At 42.1% G+C, this 20,870-nt stretch overlaps 2 protein-coding genes across 2 annotated transcripts; one reads left to right on the top strand and one right to left on the bottom strand.

Annotated features, from left to right (window-relative positions):
- Window positions 1-1,076: 1,076 nt before the first annotated feature.
- On the top strand, window positions 1,077-12,317 carry mapkapk5 (MAPK activated protein kinase 5). The gene is made up of 14 exons (XM_068760733.1): window positions 1,077-2,193; window positions 3,923-3,996; window positions 5,323-5,398; window positions 6,390-6,487; window positions 6,613-6,721; window positions 6,815-6,904; window positions 7,269-7,364; window positions 7,454-7,534; window positions 7,678-7,865; window positions 8,456-8,576; window positions 8,647-8,777; window positions 8,950-9,065; window positions 9,235-9,339; window positions 9,801-12,317. The coding sequence occupies exons 1-14, from the start codon at window positions 2,158-2,160 to the stop codon at window positions 9,893-9,895; spliced, it is 1,416 nt and encodes a 471-aa protein (XP_068616834.1). The 5' UTR covers window positions 1,077-2,157; the 3' UTR covers window positions 9,896-12,317.
- Window positions 12,318-13,570: 1,253 nt separating this feature from the next.
- Window positions 13,571-20,655, bottom strand: ostf1 (osteoclast stimulating factor 1). Its single transcript, XM_068760734.1, has 10 exons — window positions 20,395-20,655; window positions 17,757-17,803; window positions 17,366-17,416; window positions 16,694-16,757; window positions 16,532-16,585; window positions 16,087-16,194; window positions 15,700-15,749; window positions 15,214-15,292; window positions 14,973-15,071; window positions 13,571-14,321 (listed from the first exon to the last, which is right to left on the bottom strand). The coding sequence occupies exons 1-10, from the start codon at window positions 20,426-20,428 to the stop codon at window positions 14,263-14,265; spliced, it is 645 nt and encodes a 214-aa protein (XP_068616835.1). The 5' UTR covers window positions 20,429-20,655; the 3' UTR covers window positions 13,571-14,262.
- Between the last annotated feature and the right edge of the window lie 215 nt (window positions 20,656-20,870).

Genomic DNA, 20,870 nt, shown 5'->3' with positions numbered 1-20,870 from the left:
TACAATTCCTATTAAAACAGAATTAAACAGTATTTTATAAAAGAAAACATGCACCAGTCACTCTACCAAAATAGACATGTGTGTTACACCTCTTGTCAATTTGTCAGGTAATCCTAACAAAAATCGATTATCTCAAAATAAGGTTTAAGTTAAGCTATCACGGGATCTTTCCGTTGCTAACAGCGAAAAGACCAAAACAGTCTGAAAGGGGACAAAAAACCGCGGAGGGATATATGAAAGGCGTAACGCCACACAATGTATCGCTGAATCGCACAAGTTTGTTCCGCCAATCTACTAAAAGGACAGACTTTATCGCCTTTAATCTACATGACCAAAGACATAACCCGCATGCTACTCATTGTAATAATATATTGCAGCTACAACATGGAACTATTTTCAGGAAGTCGATGGATCCCCTATCGCTGTTTTGTAGCATCCACGTGAGCCGGAGAACACCACAGTAGGATTTAGAGCCAAACATGCCGATTTCAAGATGCCTGTGTGTGTTTGAGAAAATAGATATTAGACAATATACTGTCCACAAAAGTATCCGATATGTGCCTCACTTATGTCTCCCCTTGCCTTGTACTAATAATTAGTCCGATTTAAGGATAAGGATTCTGTTATTATCTTACCATGTATGTTTAGTATATGTTTTAATTCAGGTATATTAATAAACATAAACCTATAAATAAATACATATTAATAGAAAACTTCACAACATAAATTCTACAAACATTAAAAATAGAAAATAAATCAACATATACTTTTAATCGCATTAAACAACATTGCCCTTTTCCAAATATTCCGAATAAAATTTTACCTGATTTTTCTTTTTCCAAATGAAATGATTTGATTGAATTGTATGTTTTTTTTTTTTTCAATGAAGCGCAAAGAAGAACTAAACTGGATAATCTTCCAAATGGAACTTGCCCTTCTGCAGAAATAAGAAATGCATCAAGTTTTTTTGTAAAGGGGAATAACAGTTCATTTAGTATGCAATTTATGTGGCCAACATTTTGACGAGACAGTTCAGTATTTGTAAATAAAGTTTATTAAAAAAAAGAAAACCGGGAATTTATAGGACCGTTCAGGGTTTGCCCATTTAGAAACCAAATGTATACAATTTTTTAAAGAAAGGAGAATCAAAAAAAACACACAGTAGATTAGTCGCTTATCGTCCATTAATGACCGTGTTCTTTGAAACAAAATAAATATATTTCTGTATGTGACTAAAATGTATACAACCAGATGCTTTTCGTCAGGCGTTCTTCACAGACCGCAACTGTGCAGTGCTCGACCAGCGGTAATCTTTCGGCAAAAACTATGGATTAGCAAAATAGTCTGGTGGTTCGCGTACCTCCCTGATCACCTCTGTAAACATTCTCCATTACCCGTTTCAGCCACTGAAATGGTTCCGCTCCGCGAGAAGGCTGATATTTATAATGCAGCCTTATGGAAATATGGTCACATATCTAGCTGTCAGTAGAGTCGGGAAACGGACTGGCCGCCTGAGCTAACTCGCTAGCCAGTTAGCCGGGTCCGGCTATCGGGAACACCGTGTGCTATTCGGGTCGGATCAATTCACCACTCTTACGTGGATAATCCCGGTGATTTCCAGACCCGTACTCGTGTTGCTTGTGTGGTGCAATCATCCACACTGACCGAACGATGGAGTGGCACCATCTCAGTTGCGATCAAGCGAGCTAGTCCCCCCCCCCCCAGTGTCTTCCTAGCGTTACCAGAGCGCTCCTCTCGTTGCAGTGGCTAGAAATACACGTCTTGTCCTGGACCCCGTTCCCCTCTAAAAGTTGTGGGTTGGCCCGCATTCAGTTCGTCTCTGGCTTGCTCGGAGTTTCGCACTCTACATGCTCACTGCAGCGGATTCGAGACGGCTTGGAGCGCCGGTTGTGAGCCGAACTGGCCCGATCTGACGCGCCATCACACGGGCAGGCTTCCCGTGAGCTTAGCTCGCCTCTGGCTAACCGGTGGCCGAATATCTTTTCGTCCAGATGGCCTCGCCTTGTCTTTAATTGTAATATAACAGTCCGCGGTCCAACCCGAAAGTTGCCAGGCGGAGACTCTGTGAAGGTCATAGAAATCGGGTTTTGTTTTTTTTGTTTTTCGAAACGCAGACTTCGACTTTCCAGAGCAGACATGTCGGAGGATAACAACGCAGACAAGTTCATCCAGGTAATTTCAACTATCCGGCTTTGCTGTACTTCTAACTCCGTTATTGCAGCGACGTTTGGGCTCTACTTAACGAACATCAGTGACCAGCACAACTTTCTGTGTTATGTGTGGCAAAATGTCGTTTTTCTGCTAATGAGCCGAGTGAAGACTGCGTGGAAACGTGTACATGTACTTGGATCTTGTACTCTGAGACTGCACAGAGTTCGTGTGGAGGTCGCAGACATTTGACGTTTGAAGCATTCAAGGTGGATTATTGTATTCCTGATGAATTAACTGGCAACATTTCCTCAAACCTGTGCGCTGAGAATGTTTTCCTGGCCGGCTCCCATCAACGTGTGGCTACCAGGGCAGTCATCAGTCTGATATCAAGTTGCCCTGACCCCCCCTCCAAAATGAGGCTGATGCTGGGTTGATCGGGGTCTCAGCGCTGGTACACATTGTGTAACCTTTGGGACTATTAACGTAAACATCATTGGACCGGCGGTAGCTATATTTGGGCTCTGATATGTACTCTGTTATTAAGATCCCAGCATGCTCATAATTAAAAACTCATCATATTAACATTTATTCATCACCATAATAGAGCAAATTGTGTTGACAGTCTTAAGTGTGGTAGATTCGGGGGCAGTGAGCAAGAGACATTTCATGATCTGTTTCTCGTGGCTTTGTGGCCAAGATGATGATATTATATTAGGAGGTTAGAAAAGTGGCCGACGGGTAAAATACAGGGCTGCAAATACTTTGCTTCAGCTTTGACAGTGGACACACGTTTTCTTATTGGCTTGTTCATTTACTAATACGTTACTCTTTCCCCCTAAATACATCTCTATCTGTTCACTCCTCACTCGCTATATGGCTGTCGGTCACATGCCGGTAGATGAAATTGCGGGCCAAGAACTGAGATTTGATTTTCTGATTGAGCTTTTGGTGGAATTACAGTGTTATTATTTTTTTATATTGCAGCATATACCACCATAGAAGAAGTCCTTTTTTATGTTGTTACAGGTGTAATCATTGCTAATCAAGGATGCTGATAATTGATGTTTGAAACTAAAATACATTTGCAGTAAAAACAACGCTAGTGAATTGTACAATGTGAATTAACGTACAGAAGAATACTGCATTCTACAGTGTAAAAGAATATACAATTTACTGCTTCAGCACTGTAGCATTTTAAGGTTCTTGATTGTTTCCCTGCTACTTTATACTATAACTATATTTTGTAGGCATATGTTGTAGATTTTACCAAACAAAACGTATTTTCCTGGTTATCTCATGGAGATTAAAATATAAATACACTTCTAATGATCATTATGACTATTGTCTTAACCAGTAATTTTTAACTCATTGAGTGCCAGCCCTTTTCAACTCCGCTACATGCTGATTGCCCCAGTTTTTGCTCATTTTGCCCAATTTCCCAAATTCCACCGAATAGTCTTTGCTATGACTATACAAACACCAAATGTACCAAATGAAAGAATAAGGTCTCATCTTTCATTCGAAAAAACAGAGTGTGTTCCTACCATTTTGCGTTCCGGAGTTATTGGCCGTTGAAGAGAGGCAGATTTCAATGTCAACGTCTTTAGACGTAAATGGCACTCAGAGTTAAATTGGCAATCTTACAAAACAGTGACAATATTCAGAAAAAATGCAAATAATTCTCAGACGTGTAAATTACTAGTCTCTCCCATACCGAATCAATTGCTTGGTGTATTTCTTTTCCTGCCAGGAGGCCTCTATTCTAGAAGAGTTCAGCATAAACTGGACACAGAAGTTGGGAGCTGGCATCAGTGGACCTGTCAGGTGAGCGCGGGGCCGTCCTGCATGTCCATGTCCTCTCTCCAGCCTGCTATTATTACCTTGATTGAAATATGCTGCTGGAGACAAACGGCATAATCAGGAAACATTGTGTCACGTTTCTCACCAATCCACCAGATTTATTGTTTTATTGGTGTCCAATGGGTCATTTTCAATCCTGCTCGAAGACATCTGATGCTTTCCAGTTACCTCCGCCAAGGAGGTTCTGTTTTTGCTGGCCTTTACCAAAGACACTGTGGGATTAGTCGTGGGAAAACGGATTTGTTGCATCTTCAAACGCTCTGGATCCAGATCCAGGAGAAATCGCCATTACTGAAAGTGTGATTTATGTGAATAACTTCTAAACTAATAATGATATCAAGGTGAAACCATTTACTAAATGGATGTTTTCATGATTAAGGAATCTAAAAATGTGAGGCGGCGCCGGCTCAGACCGCTGCATCTGCTTCCTGTCGTTCCTTCTCTGGAGTTTCCGACAGTCTTGCTGATTCCTGCTAAATTGAGACTGGGATTTATCAGACTGCGTCATTCTGCGCGTTCAGCTTTTTTACGCTATCGTGGGTCTGCATCAGTGGCGAGCAGCCTGTTAGTTCCGAACACGTGCAGTTTTGGCCTCAAATGACAAAGCGTGCCAAGAAAATGACTCATCGGCTTCCCGTGTAAACACACCGCAGCTCCGACTAATCCCTCAAGGCAACTCTTACTCACGGCACCTCTTACTTTTGCAACTCGCAGTGAGTCACAGAGTCTTCTGCCTCATATAAATGATTTCCTGATTCTCTGACCCCCCCCTCTGGCCACCTTTGTGATTCATCCGATCTGTATTGCTTTCCAGTCGAGTGAACTTTGGCCCAAGCAGAACGTTTCTCGCAGTAAGGCTTTAATAGTGTAATCTGAGTTAACGGTTCCAAGGGTTACAGATTATATCTGCGTGTTTGAGTTCTTGCTTTTTTTTATAAAAGGCAGAAAGGAGTTAAGACTTTGAAGAAAATTAAACGTGTGTTTTTGTGGTTCACATTTCCTCCATTTTCTGCTGAATTTCCTTCAGCTGTATTTTCGGAGGCCGTCAGCAATTGTACAAAACGTCCGATGCCCTCTGAGATTCCAGCAACTTTTATTGTGGACAATAAAAAGGAAATCAGCCGGACTCGGCGATGATCATGTTTCTCCGCTGCACAAAAACGTCTGGCTCGTGTGTTTTATACAAACACACGAGCCAGACGTTTTTATACAAACACACGAGCCATATTTTGCAAACAAGGGCAGAGGGCACACCGGAGACTGGTTTACTCTTGTTTTTCTCCTCTGCAGAGTTTGTGTGAAGAAGTCAACTCAGGAACGCCTGGCCTTGAAGATCCTCATTGATCGCCCCAAGGCCAGAAATGAGGTTCGGAAGAGCGTCGCCGCGGTTGCGATTTATGTCTGCCGTTTATGGCGGGGTCGATACGTCTCGGTCTGCCTGTCATCAATCGTTAACTCCTGTGATTCCTCTTCAGTCTCTCTCCTGTGGTTCTCGTTCCATTTTTCTTTTGTGTGTGTGTAACCTTTTTTTGCCTAACGTCATCTTCCTGCTGAGGACATTGTGTCTCAGCATCCTCCTGTTCGACTCTAGCAGTTTACACAACAGCCCAAAAACCTACCATCGACTGTTGAACTATTAAACGGTCACTGATAAACAAACAGACGCAGATGTTCTCTCTGAACAGCATGTTCTCTCCTCATCTTTTGCAGCGGGGGGCATGCCGTGGAAACGTGCTCTGCTTTGCGTAATAATGAGTTTGCTTGCTTGCATGCGATGTGAATGTGAAACTGTCCGTCTGAATGGCTCAGTCTGTAGTTTGAGGCTGTTTGTCCCTGTAATGAGCTGGTTGGAAGAAGCCTCCTCATTGTTCCCTGCATAATGAGGTCATTTCTGTTGCGTCACAGCTCCTGTACCACAATGAGCTTCCAGGTGTCTTAAACACACACACACACACTTTCTATAAAGAATATTGAATAAGATCTTCACCCAAGAACCAATAACACATTATAAGCAGTTATGGAATTATAGATTGGACCAGCAAGTGTAAATTTGTAGCGGATTGTGTGTGTGTGTGTGTGTTTTATCTGCTTTCAGCTTATCTCTCACACACTTGGACCCCGGATTTGTACACAAACAAGCAGACGCGCTTCTGACCCCAGACGTGTCTGCTTGTGGAAGATGCACTTATTTCACTCGTTTGTCCTCCCTTTTAGTCAACGCGAGCCAATAATCGGCTTTAACCGTATTACGGATGGAATAGTGCTGTGCTCATTTCTTACGGATTAAACAGTGAAGGGGGGGAAACGGACCGATGGGAACTGTTGCATTCAAAATGTTTGATCCTTCGTCCATTCAGGTGCGTCTCCATATGATGTGTGCCGACCACCCTAACATAGTGCAGATACTTGAGGTTTACGCCAACAGTGTCCAGTTCCCTCATGAATCCAGCCCGAGGTAAAGAGCAGTGTTTGTGTGAGTTTGTTAGCATCAAATCCAGCTAACTGTATTTCCGGCTTCCGTTTCTTATTCATCTTCCTCTGACTGCTCGGCGCTTCTTCTCTCTCTTGTTGTTCTGGCAGAGCAAGGCTCCTGATCGTTATGGAAATGATGGAGGGTGGCGAGCTGTTCCACAGAATCAGTCAGCACAGACACTTCACTGAAAAAATGGCCAGCCAGGTCACTAAACAGGTCAGTGAAGTCTTCAGCGTGTCTTCAGCGTCTAGATATTCTCTAGTCAGCCGGGTTTCGTCCAGTCATGTCTGACGCCTCTCCGTCCTCTAGATCAGTCAAGCCTTGGAACATTGTCACTCCCTAAATATTGCACATCGAGACCTGAAGCCAGAGAACCTGCTCTTCAAAGATAACTCTCTGGTAGGAAGCTGTACTTATCCTACTATGGATAAGACCGCTTTAAAACTGTGTCCCTGTCGCTGCTAATTCAGATGCCTTTTAAGCACAAAACATTTAGTTCATGCTGCAAATAAATGAAAGTTTGGCCTGACTTTAATTTTGTGATTTGTGGTAAGTTAAGGAGGAAAATTTACCAAGTGTATTTATTTATTTGAAAATATTCAATCTACGATTGTTGTGCTGGATTTCAAAATTTGCTTAGCACCTTTAATGACGCCCCAGAAACCACAATGCATTCCTTCAAACAAAGCAATATTAGATTTTTACAGGAAGTTAAATAAAAACACGTCTTTTATTCTGCTGACTCTGCGATTGTGTTTGTCAGGACGCACCTGTGAAACTGTGTGACTTTGGCTTTGCCAAAATTGATCAAGGAGACTTGATGACCCCTCAGTTCACTCCCTACTATGTAGCACCTCAGGTAAAAAAAAAAAGAAAAGAAAAGAACTCTTATCGAAAGTGCAGACACAAGTGCAGCTATAACCAAAGTCCTTGGTTGTTTCCGAGCAGGTACTCGAGGCTCAAAGAAGACACCAGAAGGAAAAGTCTGGAATTATACCTACCTCACCCACTCCTTATACCTATAACAAGGTCAGACACACCCTCATGCCGTTCGGCTCTACCGAGTGTTGCTCAACTTGGACTGAATAGCTTACAGCGCTGGGCTAGAGTTCTGTCCAACTTGAATATCTTGAAATGAATGTTTCTCTTTTACTTTTGAAATTGTTCTCCAGAGCTGTGACTTGTGGTCTCTTGGCGTGATCATCTACGTGATGCTGTGTGGCTATCCTCCGTTCTACTCAAAGCACCACAGCCGCACTATTCCGAAGGACATGAGGAAGAAGATAATGACCGGCAGCTTCGACTTCCCTGAAGACGAGTGGAGCCAGATCTCCGAGATGGCCAAAGACATCGTACGCAAGTGAGAGCTCCTTCCCTGCGCTGCTCTGGTTCCCTCGCCCGACTGCGCTGGTTCCCTCGCCCTACTGCTCTGGTTCCCTCGCCCCCCTGCGCTGGTTCCCTCGCCCTACTGCGCTGGTTCCCTCACCCCACTGCTTTGGTTCCCTCGCCCCCCTGCGCTGGTTCCCTCGCCCCCCTGCTCTGGTTCCCTCGCCCTACTGCGCTGGTTCCCTCGCCCCACTGCTTTGGTTCCCTCGCCCTACTGCGCTGGTTCCCTCGCCCCACTGCTTTGGTTCCCTCGCCCCCCTGCTCTGGTTCCCGCGCCCCCCTGCTCTGGTTCCCTCGCCCTACTGCACTCCCCCACATGCCTTGCAATGTTAACAACAAAAAGAAGTGCAATCTAACAACACATTAGCTGGTTCCATGCTGCCATATAAAGACATTTTTACTCACCAAAGCAAATTGAACGGAGAACAAATGAAAAGACGAATGTTGTTTTCTTAAACATTCTTTATTAACCACGCTTCTTTCTGTATCCCTGTACTTTCTACTACATTCTCACACCTGGCCAGTAATGCGCTTCGGCCTCTGCTCCATGTCTGCTCCCTGCAGACTGCTGAAGGTGAAGCCAGAGGAGCGGCTGACTATTGAAGGAGTCTTAGCCCACCCTTGGCTAAACTGCACTGAGGCCCTGGACAATGTGCTTCCCTCTGCCCAGATGATGATGGACAAGGTGAGTGTTCAGGGACAAGTGGCTTTGCCTGTCGTCCCTTTCCTACCGGCTGGCTGTCTTTCCTTCTCAGGCAGTCGTTGCAGGCATCCAGCAGGCCCACGCGGAGCAGTTGGCCAATATGAGAATTCAGGATCTGAACGTCAGCCTGAAGCCCCTGAACTCTGTCAACAACCCAATTCTCAGGAAGCGGAAACTGCTGGGGTATGATGGACAGCTCATCTATAATGACTATAGACACTTTGCTCTGAAGTACAGTAGATGGAACAAGACAGCGTTAGCCAGGTCGCTATCTGTCAAAGTAGTCCATAGGTCTGTCTTAGATCAAATAGCAGTGAATAGTCTTGGGTGTGTTTTGATGTCTGTAATGTTGCAGCCCGAAGCCCAGTGACGGTTTCTTCATTCATGACCCAGAGAACGGAGGGGAAGATTCCAACGTAGCACTGGAGAAATTACGGGATGTCATTGCTCAGTGTATTCTACCACAAGCTGGTCAGTTGAAACACACAGACGTTTTTATTGAGTAAAAACGGATTCATACACTAGCCTTTCCATAACAGCAGGCAAACGACTGCTCCAAGATATGTTTTATAGTTCATATTCGGCTTGTTGCAGGTCTGACGGAGTGTGCAGCTTCTGAAGTAGATCTTATTTTGTGCAGGCGAGAACGAGGATGAGAAGCTGAATGAGGTGATGCATGAAGCCTGGAGGGTCAACAGAGACTGTAAACCATTGAGAGACGGGCTGCAGGGCTTGAACTGGGACGGTCAGTAGTGTTTTATCGTGACTTTGTCGTCATTACGACGATTACGTCATTAATAATCACGTCTAGTGAATATTTCTCTTTCCCTGCGAAGGATTTTAGTCGCAGTCAAAAGCTCAGCTCAGGAAACGTCATTATCTAATCTTGATTGATTGGTTTGGATTGATGGTTTATCAGTTGAGTCAAAGGGACAGGTCAATTCATCTATTATTCAAACAAAGAAAATGTATCAGCTCCTTGCAAGTAAATTTGTTATTGTAGTAATTTTAAAATCAAAAGCATCAATTTTGGTGAATCCCAGCATCTCTCATCAGGATGATGTCTCTATCTTGAGAGATCGTAAACTCTCTGTAAACCTTGCATCATTCTTTAGATTTTATTGACCCAGTGAACTCTGTTTTCCAGTAAATGGCATGAATCATTTGTAGCTTTCTGATTATTAACCGCCAACTTTTCCTCTGCAGGACGAGGCTTCTCGGATAAAGTCGACCGATTAAAGCTGGCAGAAATAGTGAAGCAGGCCATCGAAGAGAAGACTAATCTCTCAGAATCTCATTAGCGAGTGCAGTCTTTCTACCTTTTTATATTGTTTATTATGGCACTTTTTAAACCCATATCTGTAAAGAGGCTTTTTTTTTTAATGTAAAAGGAGGCATGAATTTTCCTTTTTTCTTGAATCCACTTGCAAGAACTGTTGTACAGCTGTAGATATATTTCAAAGAGGACTTGTTGGTACTGTTCTTTTTTTTTTATGGACACCTGCAAAGAATATCGAGAAAAAAAAACTATATTTTCCATTTTTGCAAAAAAGAAAAAGAGAATAGAAAAGTCAGTTAAAGAAGTTATTTTCTGAGAGGGAATTTTATTAGCTGCTTGTCCATCATATTTTATCAGTTAATTCATTTTATTCTATTTTATTTACTTTTAACCATCCTAAGAAGTGTATTTATTTAAACAGATCTTTTTTTTATTTTATACCTTACTCGTAGCCTGGCAGTGGGCTCTAAAGTTGCGAGAAGCTGTCTATAATGTGTCTTCCACATTCACTCTGAATGCCAGATTGCGTTTAAGTTATCTGAATATTTGCTCATGTGTGACTTGTTTTTGATATTTTGGAATGTATCAAAATCAAGGCAAAGAAAAATGGTGTCATGATGCACGTTTTGTGTCACCACCTCTATTTGGAGCCAATAAGAGACAGAAGAGCGAAGCATTACCATTGAGTTTGTCCATATATCTTTTGACCCCCCCCCAAAAAAAAACTTAAAGCCAAGTTACTAACTTTCCCTTATTTAGAAGAGGGAAGCCTTTTTTTCCTCTCCACTCAGTTGAATGTTTTCAAAAGCTGCCACAACAATTTGTCTGATTCGAGAACCATCCTCTCAGCTGGAGTTCAAATCGAAAGCATGCGATGATATTATATGAGCTCAAAAGTCTTCTTCCACTTTGGGATCAGGAAATTCCTTAAAGGCAGAAAGAGCAGAATTTGTTGGATGTAGTTTGGATTATTTATAGGTAACTCCTCAACAACGTCCCAGCTTCCTCTGGTCATGATAGCCCACCACTCCTACTGGCCACAGAAGACACACCCACTTCTCCGAGGCCGACCCCCATCAAGTTCCTAAACAATAGAAGAAGAACACAAGCAGAGGGGAGGGTCTCTGCGGGTGCAGATGTCACATGTTTCGAGGGCATCAATATTAAACTATAATCGCGGTTAATTATTTTCTTTGAGACCAGAATGCAGTTGAAGTCGTAAACTGACACAGTTTGAGCTGCTGTGATGTAAAAGCTGAATCTTAAAGCCAAACCAGGGCTAGTTGATCTTAAACCCAGTTAAACCCCGACTTGCTGCGAGAGCCAAGAATAACAAAGAGAACTTTATCGCTGTCAGTATTACTCTCCAGCATTTTTTACTTGATTTCAATGGTCTGAATGCCGGGAAATGCGCGACCGCTCTGCTCGTCATTGTTTAGTTATCAATATATTGATTTGTGAAATTTCCACAGTGCTGTTTGTCTGATGCGCTCTGTTCATATCGAATATTTCTCCAAAGAGGGGATTCGTGTGCGAGTGTCTGACGAGGTGGCAGAACGGGCCTTGTTCAATGCCTGATATTTTTGTTATTTTATTCTTTAAAAATGTCAAGCATTTGTTGTGAGCGAATCCTTTGTTTTCTACAGAACATATGTAAAGATCACTGCATTAACCGTATTCATGACCATAATGAGAATCAAGTCTGTTTATGAAGGGATTTGAAAGAATTAGTGCAATGTATTGTTGGTTGTCCCTTGAGAAATCTCATTTTCTTTTTGACATTTTGAGATCAACTGAAGGATTAGATGCATAGAAAGAATTCTCTTACGTCTTAAGATGAACAAACCATTAATGAATCAATCGGTCTTTTTTTTCTTTGCTATGCTGCTAAAAACACTCTTAGTTCATGAGTAATCAATGATTTGGAGAATCAGGACAGGCTCAGCGGATGTTTTTTTTACAAGTCTTTTAAAAGACTTAAATGAACAAAAAATATTGCAAGCCTTCTTTCGTATGTCTGTAGATTTATGTTAGGCTGAAACCCATTGAGCAAAGTCCGTCATTGCTAAAACGAGTCTGAGAGTTTGTTGTTTTGACGGTAGATCGTAAGTCCTTGTTTTCAGGGTAATGACAGCTTATTTGAGAAGAAATAATCAAAGTTGTTCACTGTAAAATGTGCCTTGTTGGTGGCACGGCATCACTGAATTGTGCGACAAAGAGGAAAGTCAGAATCATTGTAATGATTGATATTCGTTTTTTTTATGTGATTTTGTGTGACTTTTTATTTCTAGGTTGATGTATTTGTTTTGCAAGGTTTTTGTTAAAATTAAATCAGCATTTTTATTTGGTGGAAAATCTGTCCACCAAAATGAACATTTAAATTGAATGGCTCTTTTAAAGATCTTGTAATTTGACGGTCAACCCATTAAAGGATTGTTCCCATGCTTTTGGGAAACTCATTCACTCAGTGTTTAATGAGTGGGTTGTTCCCACTGCCTGAAGGCTACAAGCAACAGTTATCCTAGCTTAGCATAATGACTCCCAGCCTCTGTCCCAAATAGCAATCTCCTCTGAGAACCTCTATATGTATGCTTCAATGACCAGGGCTTTCATGTGGGGTCGGACCTCGTAATGAATCTTTATTTCTGGAGGCCCAGCAGTGAATCAAAGCCAGTTTCAATCTTGTGCTGAAAAAAAGCAACAGAACTTTATCGAGTACCTTCGCTGACCTGTCATGGATCCCCCTGAAGTGGAAGATCCACACTCCCTGAAACACCCGAGTGGGACCAGTCCTGCTCAGGACCAGCCGAGCTGCCGTTTGCTGCTCAGTGCTCCTGAAAGTCCTGCAGGTTAGTTGCTTCCAAAGAATCCATCCCAGGGATGCTGCCGCTGGTTTCTGCTGCAGGTTGATATCCAGACTAACTCTAAATAACTGCCCCACCGGTCACTACTGCTCTGAGATCTGCTCGGTAGACAGATTTTATACAAGATTTACTGTTCCCAATAAGCTCGGCCGATGTGTGTTCTGGCAAAAGAGGGAGAAACTTTATTTTTTTAAGCACAAGGCCAATAAAATTGACCTGCAAGGCTGAAAATGTTAAATCAGCACTTCTGCTTCCTACCGCCTCCCTTCCTTCCCCTGCTGGATGCCCGCTCAGCGTAGAAGTGAATTTTATATAGTGCGAGTTCTAGAAGCTGTTTTTGAGTGCTTTCCCTGATAAATACTTTACATCAAAAGGTAAAAAGCTACATTTGTGAGGATTATATAATTTGGGAAAGGTCTCAATCCTGACAATCTTTTATACTTACATCCACTGATCCCCCCCCCCCCACACACACACACACTTATCCCCCTTTTCAACGTAAAGATTATTCCCTGTGTGATGTTTAAAGTTAAATATTTCTAATTGCAGATTGAAAACGTAGCTGATAGAAAGTGTGAACATCTTACAACCCTGATTCTGAAACAGCTGAGGGATTGTATAGCAGCAATAAAAACACATTAACACTCAGTGTTCCTGACTCCAAGTAGTATAGCCTTTAAACAACCTCCTCACTGGAATGTTCCAAACAAGTGGTTTTGAACAAGCCGCCAGCATCACATTTTGAATAATTACAATCAGTAAAGTTGGTGATAGAAATATTTTCTTTGTATTATTTTCATTTAATTTTATGTAGAAATAAATGATGAGAGGGACACAGTTTGTTTTATTCGTGCTTTAAACAGTGTTCCGACTTTATGGAAACAGGTTATATGAAATTCACAATTGAAAAAAGGCAGTTTCACATATTTAAAGGCACTTTAGGAATGAAGCAGCAATATCTGAAATTTGCTCCCAAGATGTAAATCAACGCATCCAAAGCATGAAAAGAAAGAAGCTACGTGCGAAGAATATTTGTTTTAGTTACACTGAACTGTATTAGGGTTATGTACACATGTTGCATTGCTTCCCCAGTCAACATCAACACATTTAAATTGTGCCTAGTGTGAGGGCACTCCAATATCCGGTAATGCACTTCCATTTCCTTTTGAGATTGCAGTCCAAACCCGATTCATCATTTAATGTACACGTGCATTTAAATGCACAATGCGAATGGATTTTAGAATATTTGGAATGCGACTTACTTTGGTCATTCTCATGAATATTTAGAGTCTGCCTCAGATGCTTCAAGACTTTTCCCCCTGCACTTGGAAAACCAGGGAGAATGCATTAATACAATGCTTTGAAATTCACACAAACATGATGCAGAGGGCAAACAAGTGAGACGGTACAGCAAATCCATCTTAGCTCTATAATAAATCTCTATATACTCCAAGAACGCCCCCCCCCCCCCTCCTCCCCCCAAACCTATTGTGGAAGACAGTGAAAGTGCTTCAACAGTGTCAGCTCAGTCCGAGTCTTCGTCATCCAAATAATCTTCAGCATTGCTGTGTGCACGGGTGATGTCTGAAACAAGAAATGGACAGTTAGTGAAAGGAATATTACAAAATATTACCGTTATATTATCTGCAAAAACATCTGTACCTTCACATACGAGTGATTTCTAAGAATGTACAACTAAACATTCTACCTCATTCACAATGTGAATGAAGGTTAACATTCTGGCTATCGTTATGTATATCCACGTTTAAAGTAATGTTTACATGGTAACGGAAAAGGAATGAGGCCCGGGACAGCATGGCTCACAAGTCGGATACCACTGATATTTAGTGAACCGTACTGTAGCAATCAATAGTTAATTTAAATAGAGTCATTGCTCTTCTCATGTATGATTTGCTGGAAAGAAAGCCCGTCTTCTCTAAGATGCAGAAGTTACTTTGAATTTTCTATTTGCAAATATTTTAAATATCGACATACTGGTAAGTGAAACATTAGTGACAGCCCCAACTGTTGATCAACTTTGGCTTAAAAATAAGCAGGAGGGAACACTCGGTGTCAAAAATGGTCTCTATTGAAAGGCCATTGCTGTCTGCTGCTGATCTTAAGGTGATATTCCCCTTCTCCTGAACATCGATCCCAGTGGAGAGTGGCATGTGAGGCTGACATGCTGTATGCTTTCACGCTACAATGCTGCCCCCTCGTGGCAGCAGTACTTACTGCTTCCCTGTTTTCTTTTGAGGAGCGACGCACACTGGGCGGTGGTGGCCATTTCCAAGGCCAGTTTATTCTCATTGTTCCTGATGTCTATCCTGGGATCTAAAACAAACACAGCATATGAAACTAGAGACTACAAACACACACAAAAAAGAGGCCACAACGTGCTGGTTGCAGAACTGGTGGCCACATATTCAACGGGTTTTCTTCTGGAGCTCTCTTTTTCTTTGTACCAGATACTTACTCTTACTCAGCAACATTTCCACAATGTCAGAATAACCCTTCCAGGCAGCAGCATGAAGAACAGTGTCCCCGAGTTTATTCTGAAATAGAAAACGTCAACGTCAAGATGTATAGATAAGGAAACAAGAAAATAGCAAATAGCAGCAGCTAATACCGGGACATAAGCTCCTTGGAAAAAGGTTTGGTATTCTATCTTTGTAGAAAGTCTCAAGGAAATAATATCGTGTTAAAATAGTGTTGGTAAATTAAAATGAACTACGGAAAATATTCTACATTCAAATGAATCCAAGTTGAATATTATTCCCTAAACGAGACCATTTATAGTAATAAAAATGTTAGGACGACAAGTCACCACTCTTGGATGTGTTTGATCCATTAGCCAGGTTTAACAGAAAAACAGTGACTGTTTTTATTATTATAAGGAACAAACACGTTAGTGTTGGCTATATCCGATAACAACAAGAACACCACTTTGAAAGCATCTCACCTGCTGGTTCAGCTCCACATTGGGATAACTCAACAGTAGCTCCACCACATCTGATAGAGGCAAAAAGATAGAGAGCTCTGAACCCTGAGTAGTCGGAGTAGTAACATGTTTCATTAGTTGTTGTTTTATCATTGTGTTGAACCACAATTCAAAAGCAACATCTGATTTTTATTGGTTATTTTCAGGTCTTTCATTAACAGAGGGATACCAACAACTTTGTCCACGTGTGTGTATCAGTTAAACTGCAGATACTCTGTAGTCCCAAATAGCACAACTGATGCCAATAGAAAATTCAGTGTGTATGTTAAAAGATAATATTAATTTACAGGATCATACAAAAAAAGAAAGCTCATCTCTGGCTGGTTCTTGAACCCCATTTATCGTTACCTTTATGTCCTCCGTGGCAACCCCAGTACAGAGCAGTGTTTCCAGCCTTATCGAGCCCGTTGATCGCGACCTTGTTGTCCAAACATTCCCTCAGCCAGCACAGGTTGCCTACGTAAAAACACAAACAGTTCCTCAACCGGAAACGTTTCTATTTCAACAAGGTTTATTGTTTCCAGAAGAAAGAAAAGATTTCAACTGAAGGTGTTGCTGGATCTCTGTGCTGTTTTCGTACCGCATTATAATAAACAAACAAAATCTTAAATTTAGAATCTAAAACTAAATCAAACGGTGTGGATAGACTCCTCATTATAAGCTTATAACCCTTTTAAAAACAAAGGGACCCTATTTTGTATTTAATTTTTTTGCTGACATTAAATCTTTTGATGATTTCCCCCCCGACCAGTGGCCCCTCCCCCACCCACTGTAATGGTAGACGTTGTTTTACCTCGTTTGGCTGCTTCATGCATGGGATTATCAATAGACTCCGCCCCTTCTGCCACTAAAACAAGCCAAAACAAAATTTTTGTGATTATTATGGAAGACTCACAATCAGCACAGGCGAGGGTCAGCAGTAACTCATATTCTGTGCATGTAATGGATTACTCACCATAGTTACTCGGGATTAATCCTGTCCTTCCTTTGCAGGTCCCTTTCCACCAATGTTTGTCACTCTGGGGGGGGAATACAAACGCAGAAGTTTTATTTATTTCCAAATCAAAAGCAAAATAAGTTGAGGGGCGCAACAATGGTGTAGTGGGTAGCGCTGTTGCCTCACAGAAAAAAGGGAGTGCGGTGTTTGCATGGGTTCTCTCCGGGTTCTCCGGTTTCACCCCACCACCAAAAACATGCAAATTAGGATCACTCCAAAATATCCACAGGTGTGACTGATTTTCTGGCTATGTGTGGCCCTCTGATGCACCGGCGACATGTCCGGGGTGTACCCCGCCTCTCGGCCGTAGTCAGCTGGGATAGGCTCCAGCAACACCCGTGATCCACAAGGCAAATCCATCCATCAATCCAAGAAAATGGATGGATGAATAGATGGATGGACGGATGGATGGATGGAGCGTACGTTGAGAAACAGGAAAAAGTGAAAAAGAATATGCTGAGAAAATAGTTCATGGAGGAGGAAGAAGAAAGTGGAAATGAAAGGGAGAACAAGCCGACCAAAGGTAGAACATGAGGAAAATAAATTGCTAGTAAAAAAAAGAAGCATTTTAAAAAGGAGAGGACAGGAATGAGACGTGACGCAGCTAAATGCCTCCAAGGTTCTACTTACCGTGTCCGTTATGTACAAACAGTCTCCTTCTTCAAAGGACAGCTCATCTGGCTAAAAAAGCAAAAAGGATGTGAGTCCAGAAATACCAGCGGATTCATCCATCACAGCATTCTGGCCTTTGATGCCTGATCAGCACTGACCAGTCGACACCAACTGACCGCCGCCACCGCTGTCGCTTAGACAATCAGACACACAGCTAGAAATTCACTGCATCTAGCATCTCAGAGCTGGGGGGGGGGGGGGTTCACTTCTAATTTTGTTCAAATCCAATCCGCTAAAATAAAAATAAGCAATTCGGTAATTCAGATGAGTGATTCTAGACTATAACAATCTAAAACAAGTCAACAAACACCAAATAGAAGAAAAGGAGAGAATCTGAACGAGTTCATACCGTTCTGGGTTCAAAGTTGTACAATGCTCTGAAAACCTTGACTTGGCCTGGCAACGAGAAAACACAGACAGAATGCTCGATGAAACTTCCAGACGTTTCCGTGGCGATGTTTCAGGCGAGCGAGTGAAGCACGTTACTCCAACCCGATTGAAGTAGCGATTACTCATCAGAGTAACATCAGCCACCATTTCCCTTATTAACCAGCTGCTTGAGCAACTCAACCTTTTTCAAATGAATAATTAAAATGCCATTCCTGGTTACGTGCAACGCTAACCGTTAGCATGGTTCGCTGCGGAAACACACAGTTAAACCTCGGCTCTGTTCTTAACGTTTCCTCCGTTCCAGAAGAGTCAGCGTGTCCTGTTCTTCTAAACATTCCATCACATGCCTTTTCTCCGATGCCTCTCTCTGGGAGGAATTGAAGTTCCAAGGTAAAAGTAGTTCATGCATAACTGACAGAAAGGTAAAAAAAAATCTTAAAAAAATAACATACAAATAAATCATCCCTGCATCCAGGCCCTTTGTCTGGATCCAGTTTAAGTTTCCTCACAATCCATCAGGCAGCTCACACTTGGACAGAAATGGTGAAAAAAGATTCCTTCATCCGTATCTATTCCATAATGAACGGGTTCCTAACGATCATATGCAAAAACCTTCTTCCAGATTTCATGTTAATCTATCAAGACGTTTTCGTATAATCCTGCGAGCAGAGAGAAACCGATCACTGAAGATCCTTGGTGGACAGTCTTCCACGCCTCTTCACTCGTGAGTTAAATGCGTTTCATTCTGGACACAAAGCGAGTCTTCTCTATATGGAGATCCTTGGTGGACAGTCTTCCACGCCTCTTCACTTGTGAGTTAAATGCGTTTCATTCTGGACACAAAGCGAGTCTTCTCTATATGGTACATAAAGGCCGGGCACTTTGTGACTCCCCGCTGCCATTACCCGGGTTCTCCGTTTAAATAAGACGCCGTCTCGGAATGCCAGAATGAAAGGACCCAAGCGGCGGCACAAACCCGCTCCGTTTATGCCGACCCTGCAGGCCAGATCATGTCCGCGGAAACACAGAGAAGCCTGTGCCGACTCGTGAGAGAGCTCCCTGCATCTTAAAGATGCAGACAGATTTATTTTTGCTAAAAACATAAATACCACTACAGTGAACAAAAATGTCACCTCGGCTGAAGCAAAACTTTGGGAAACTATTCTGCAACATCAGAAGTTAGCTTCAGCACTTCTAAAGGCTCCTCCTCAGGTAATGCTATAAATCAAATAATAAGAATATTAATTTATTAAGAATAAGCACATCTAGAAATTCAGATAGTTCAATAATATCTGAGGGATGGAGGTAATCATCAGTTTACTACCGTAAGTGACAGTCAAGAGTACAAACAGCTCAATAAATACAGTTTTCAGAAAGTTTATTTTTCACTATTTACAGTGTGTTAAATGGTACCCTCAAGAGCTTATCTTTGTTTCAAACTCTTCACAAACAGCTCTGCTGCCGTGGCAGTTCATTGATATCTGGAACCCAGCACAAACATAAAACAGTAGGCGCTGCAGCATCTTATCCTCTTCTGGGCGATGCCACAAACACGGCAACGCCTTCCTAAATGTGACACCGAGAGACACAAGTTCTCAAATGAAGTTGTGAAGCACAGAGTACAGAAACATTCCTAGCATTGCTCTCTACATTCCAAATGAAGGCAAAAGGCTTATTAGTCCTGTAAAAACAATCCCCTGATCAGGCCTGGTCCTGTTCAGTCAGAGCACGCTGCTCAGGGTGTTCATGTTTAGACTTTTAAAAGGTTCCATCAGACACCGTGTGCCGCCCACTTTTACTTCAGATGCGAAGATGGTTCTTTTTTTTTATTCCCACATGAAAACCTTTTATCAGTGTTTTGTGTAGATTCAGCTTTGTGTGTTCGATTAGCTGTTCACAGAATAACATAAATTATTTGACAGATTTTTACAAAACAGGAGATTTCTGTGTGCGGCAGGGAAGCCCTGCTATTTGAGTGGATCTGGATAAAAGAGCAGATCCAAGTGTTTATTTTTTTAATTACTTTCTTCAACTTTACAGAATACTGTTGTTTTTTCACGATTTCACCCTCCTACACAAAAACGAATTTGGTTTAACTTTTGTTTGGTTGGCCAAGAAGCCATTTAATTTAGTTTTCAGAGTTCAAGAACTCTGAAAACTAAACATTTTGTGAAATTCACCCGATCTTTTCTGTATGAACCCCCATCTCTGCAGTCGGGTTAACAGAAAACCAGTAAAGAGTTGACAGGAAGTGTGTGTGACGTCATCATGACCCCCCCCCCCCCCCCCATCATCATCATCAACATTTGACCTACAGCCTAACGCCGCTGCATGACGTCACTACTGTCCTGGCAAGAGTGACGCAAAATAAGGAAGTCAAGAGGCCTGCTGCTCAAAGCTGGACGCCACTGTCAATCACCGGAAGCTCTCTAACAATTATATTAATGCAACCATCGCCGTCCATCAGCTTCCCTCAGGCCCGGTCAGAGACGCCATTCCGCCGGCCGAGCAGCATCACGGTGTTGTCCCTCGTCAGAGGCCGAGCGGAAGTTTCTGCTTCACTTTTATTTTTTTTAAACAAATCATCTCAGTCTTACCTGGCTTGGCCGGCTTCGGAGGCGGCTTCGACATTAGCAAGACTTTGGATATAAAACAGAACAGAACAAGGCACCTGCCGTAAAACCACTTCTGTCAGAAACGTCACTGCGCTGCCAGCGCTAAGCTACCTCTGCTAATGAGGAAGTCCGGTAACGCTGGGACGCGGAAAACCTCTGCTGCGCATGCGCGAAATATAAAACGTCGCATTGTATAAGAACTACATGCACACACAGTAGGACTACACTCCCCAAGTCCTGAGCGAGCCGACAAAACGTTCGCCATCTCTGAATTTCCACGTTGTGTATGATAATGTTTTTCTCTATTTTATGATGTTTTTAAATTTATTATACTTAATTCTCATTCATTTTTCTTTTACTATTTTATCTTTTAAAATATTTAGACATTTCTTGTACAATTTAAACTTCCTTTGTGTAATGTATTTGTTTTATTTGTATTTCATTTTCTATTATTTCAT

The sequence above is a fragment of the Brachionichthys hirsutus genome, chromosome 4, assembly GCF_040956055.1.
Source record: "Brachionichthys hirsutus isolate HB-005 chromosome 4, CSIRO-AGI_Bhir_v1, whole genome shotgun sequence".
Taxonomy (NCBI): Eukaryota; Metazoa; Chordata; class Actinopteri; order Lophiiformes; family Brachionichthyidae; genus Brachionichthys; species Brachionichthys hirsutus.
Note: the sequence above shows the minus strand (reverse complement) of the source record. Positions and strands in the feature narration are given on the sequence as shown.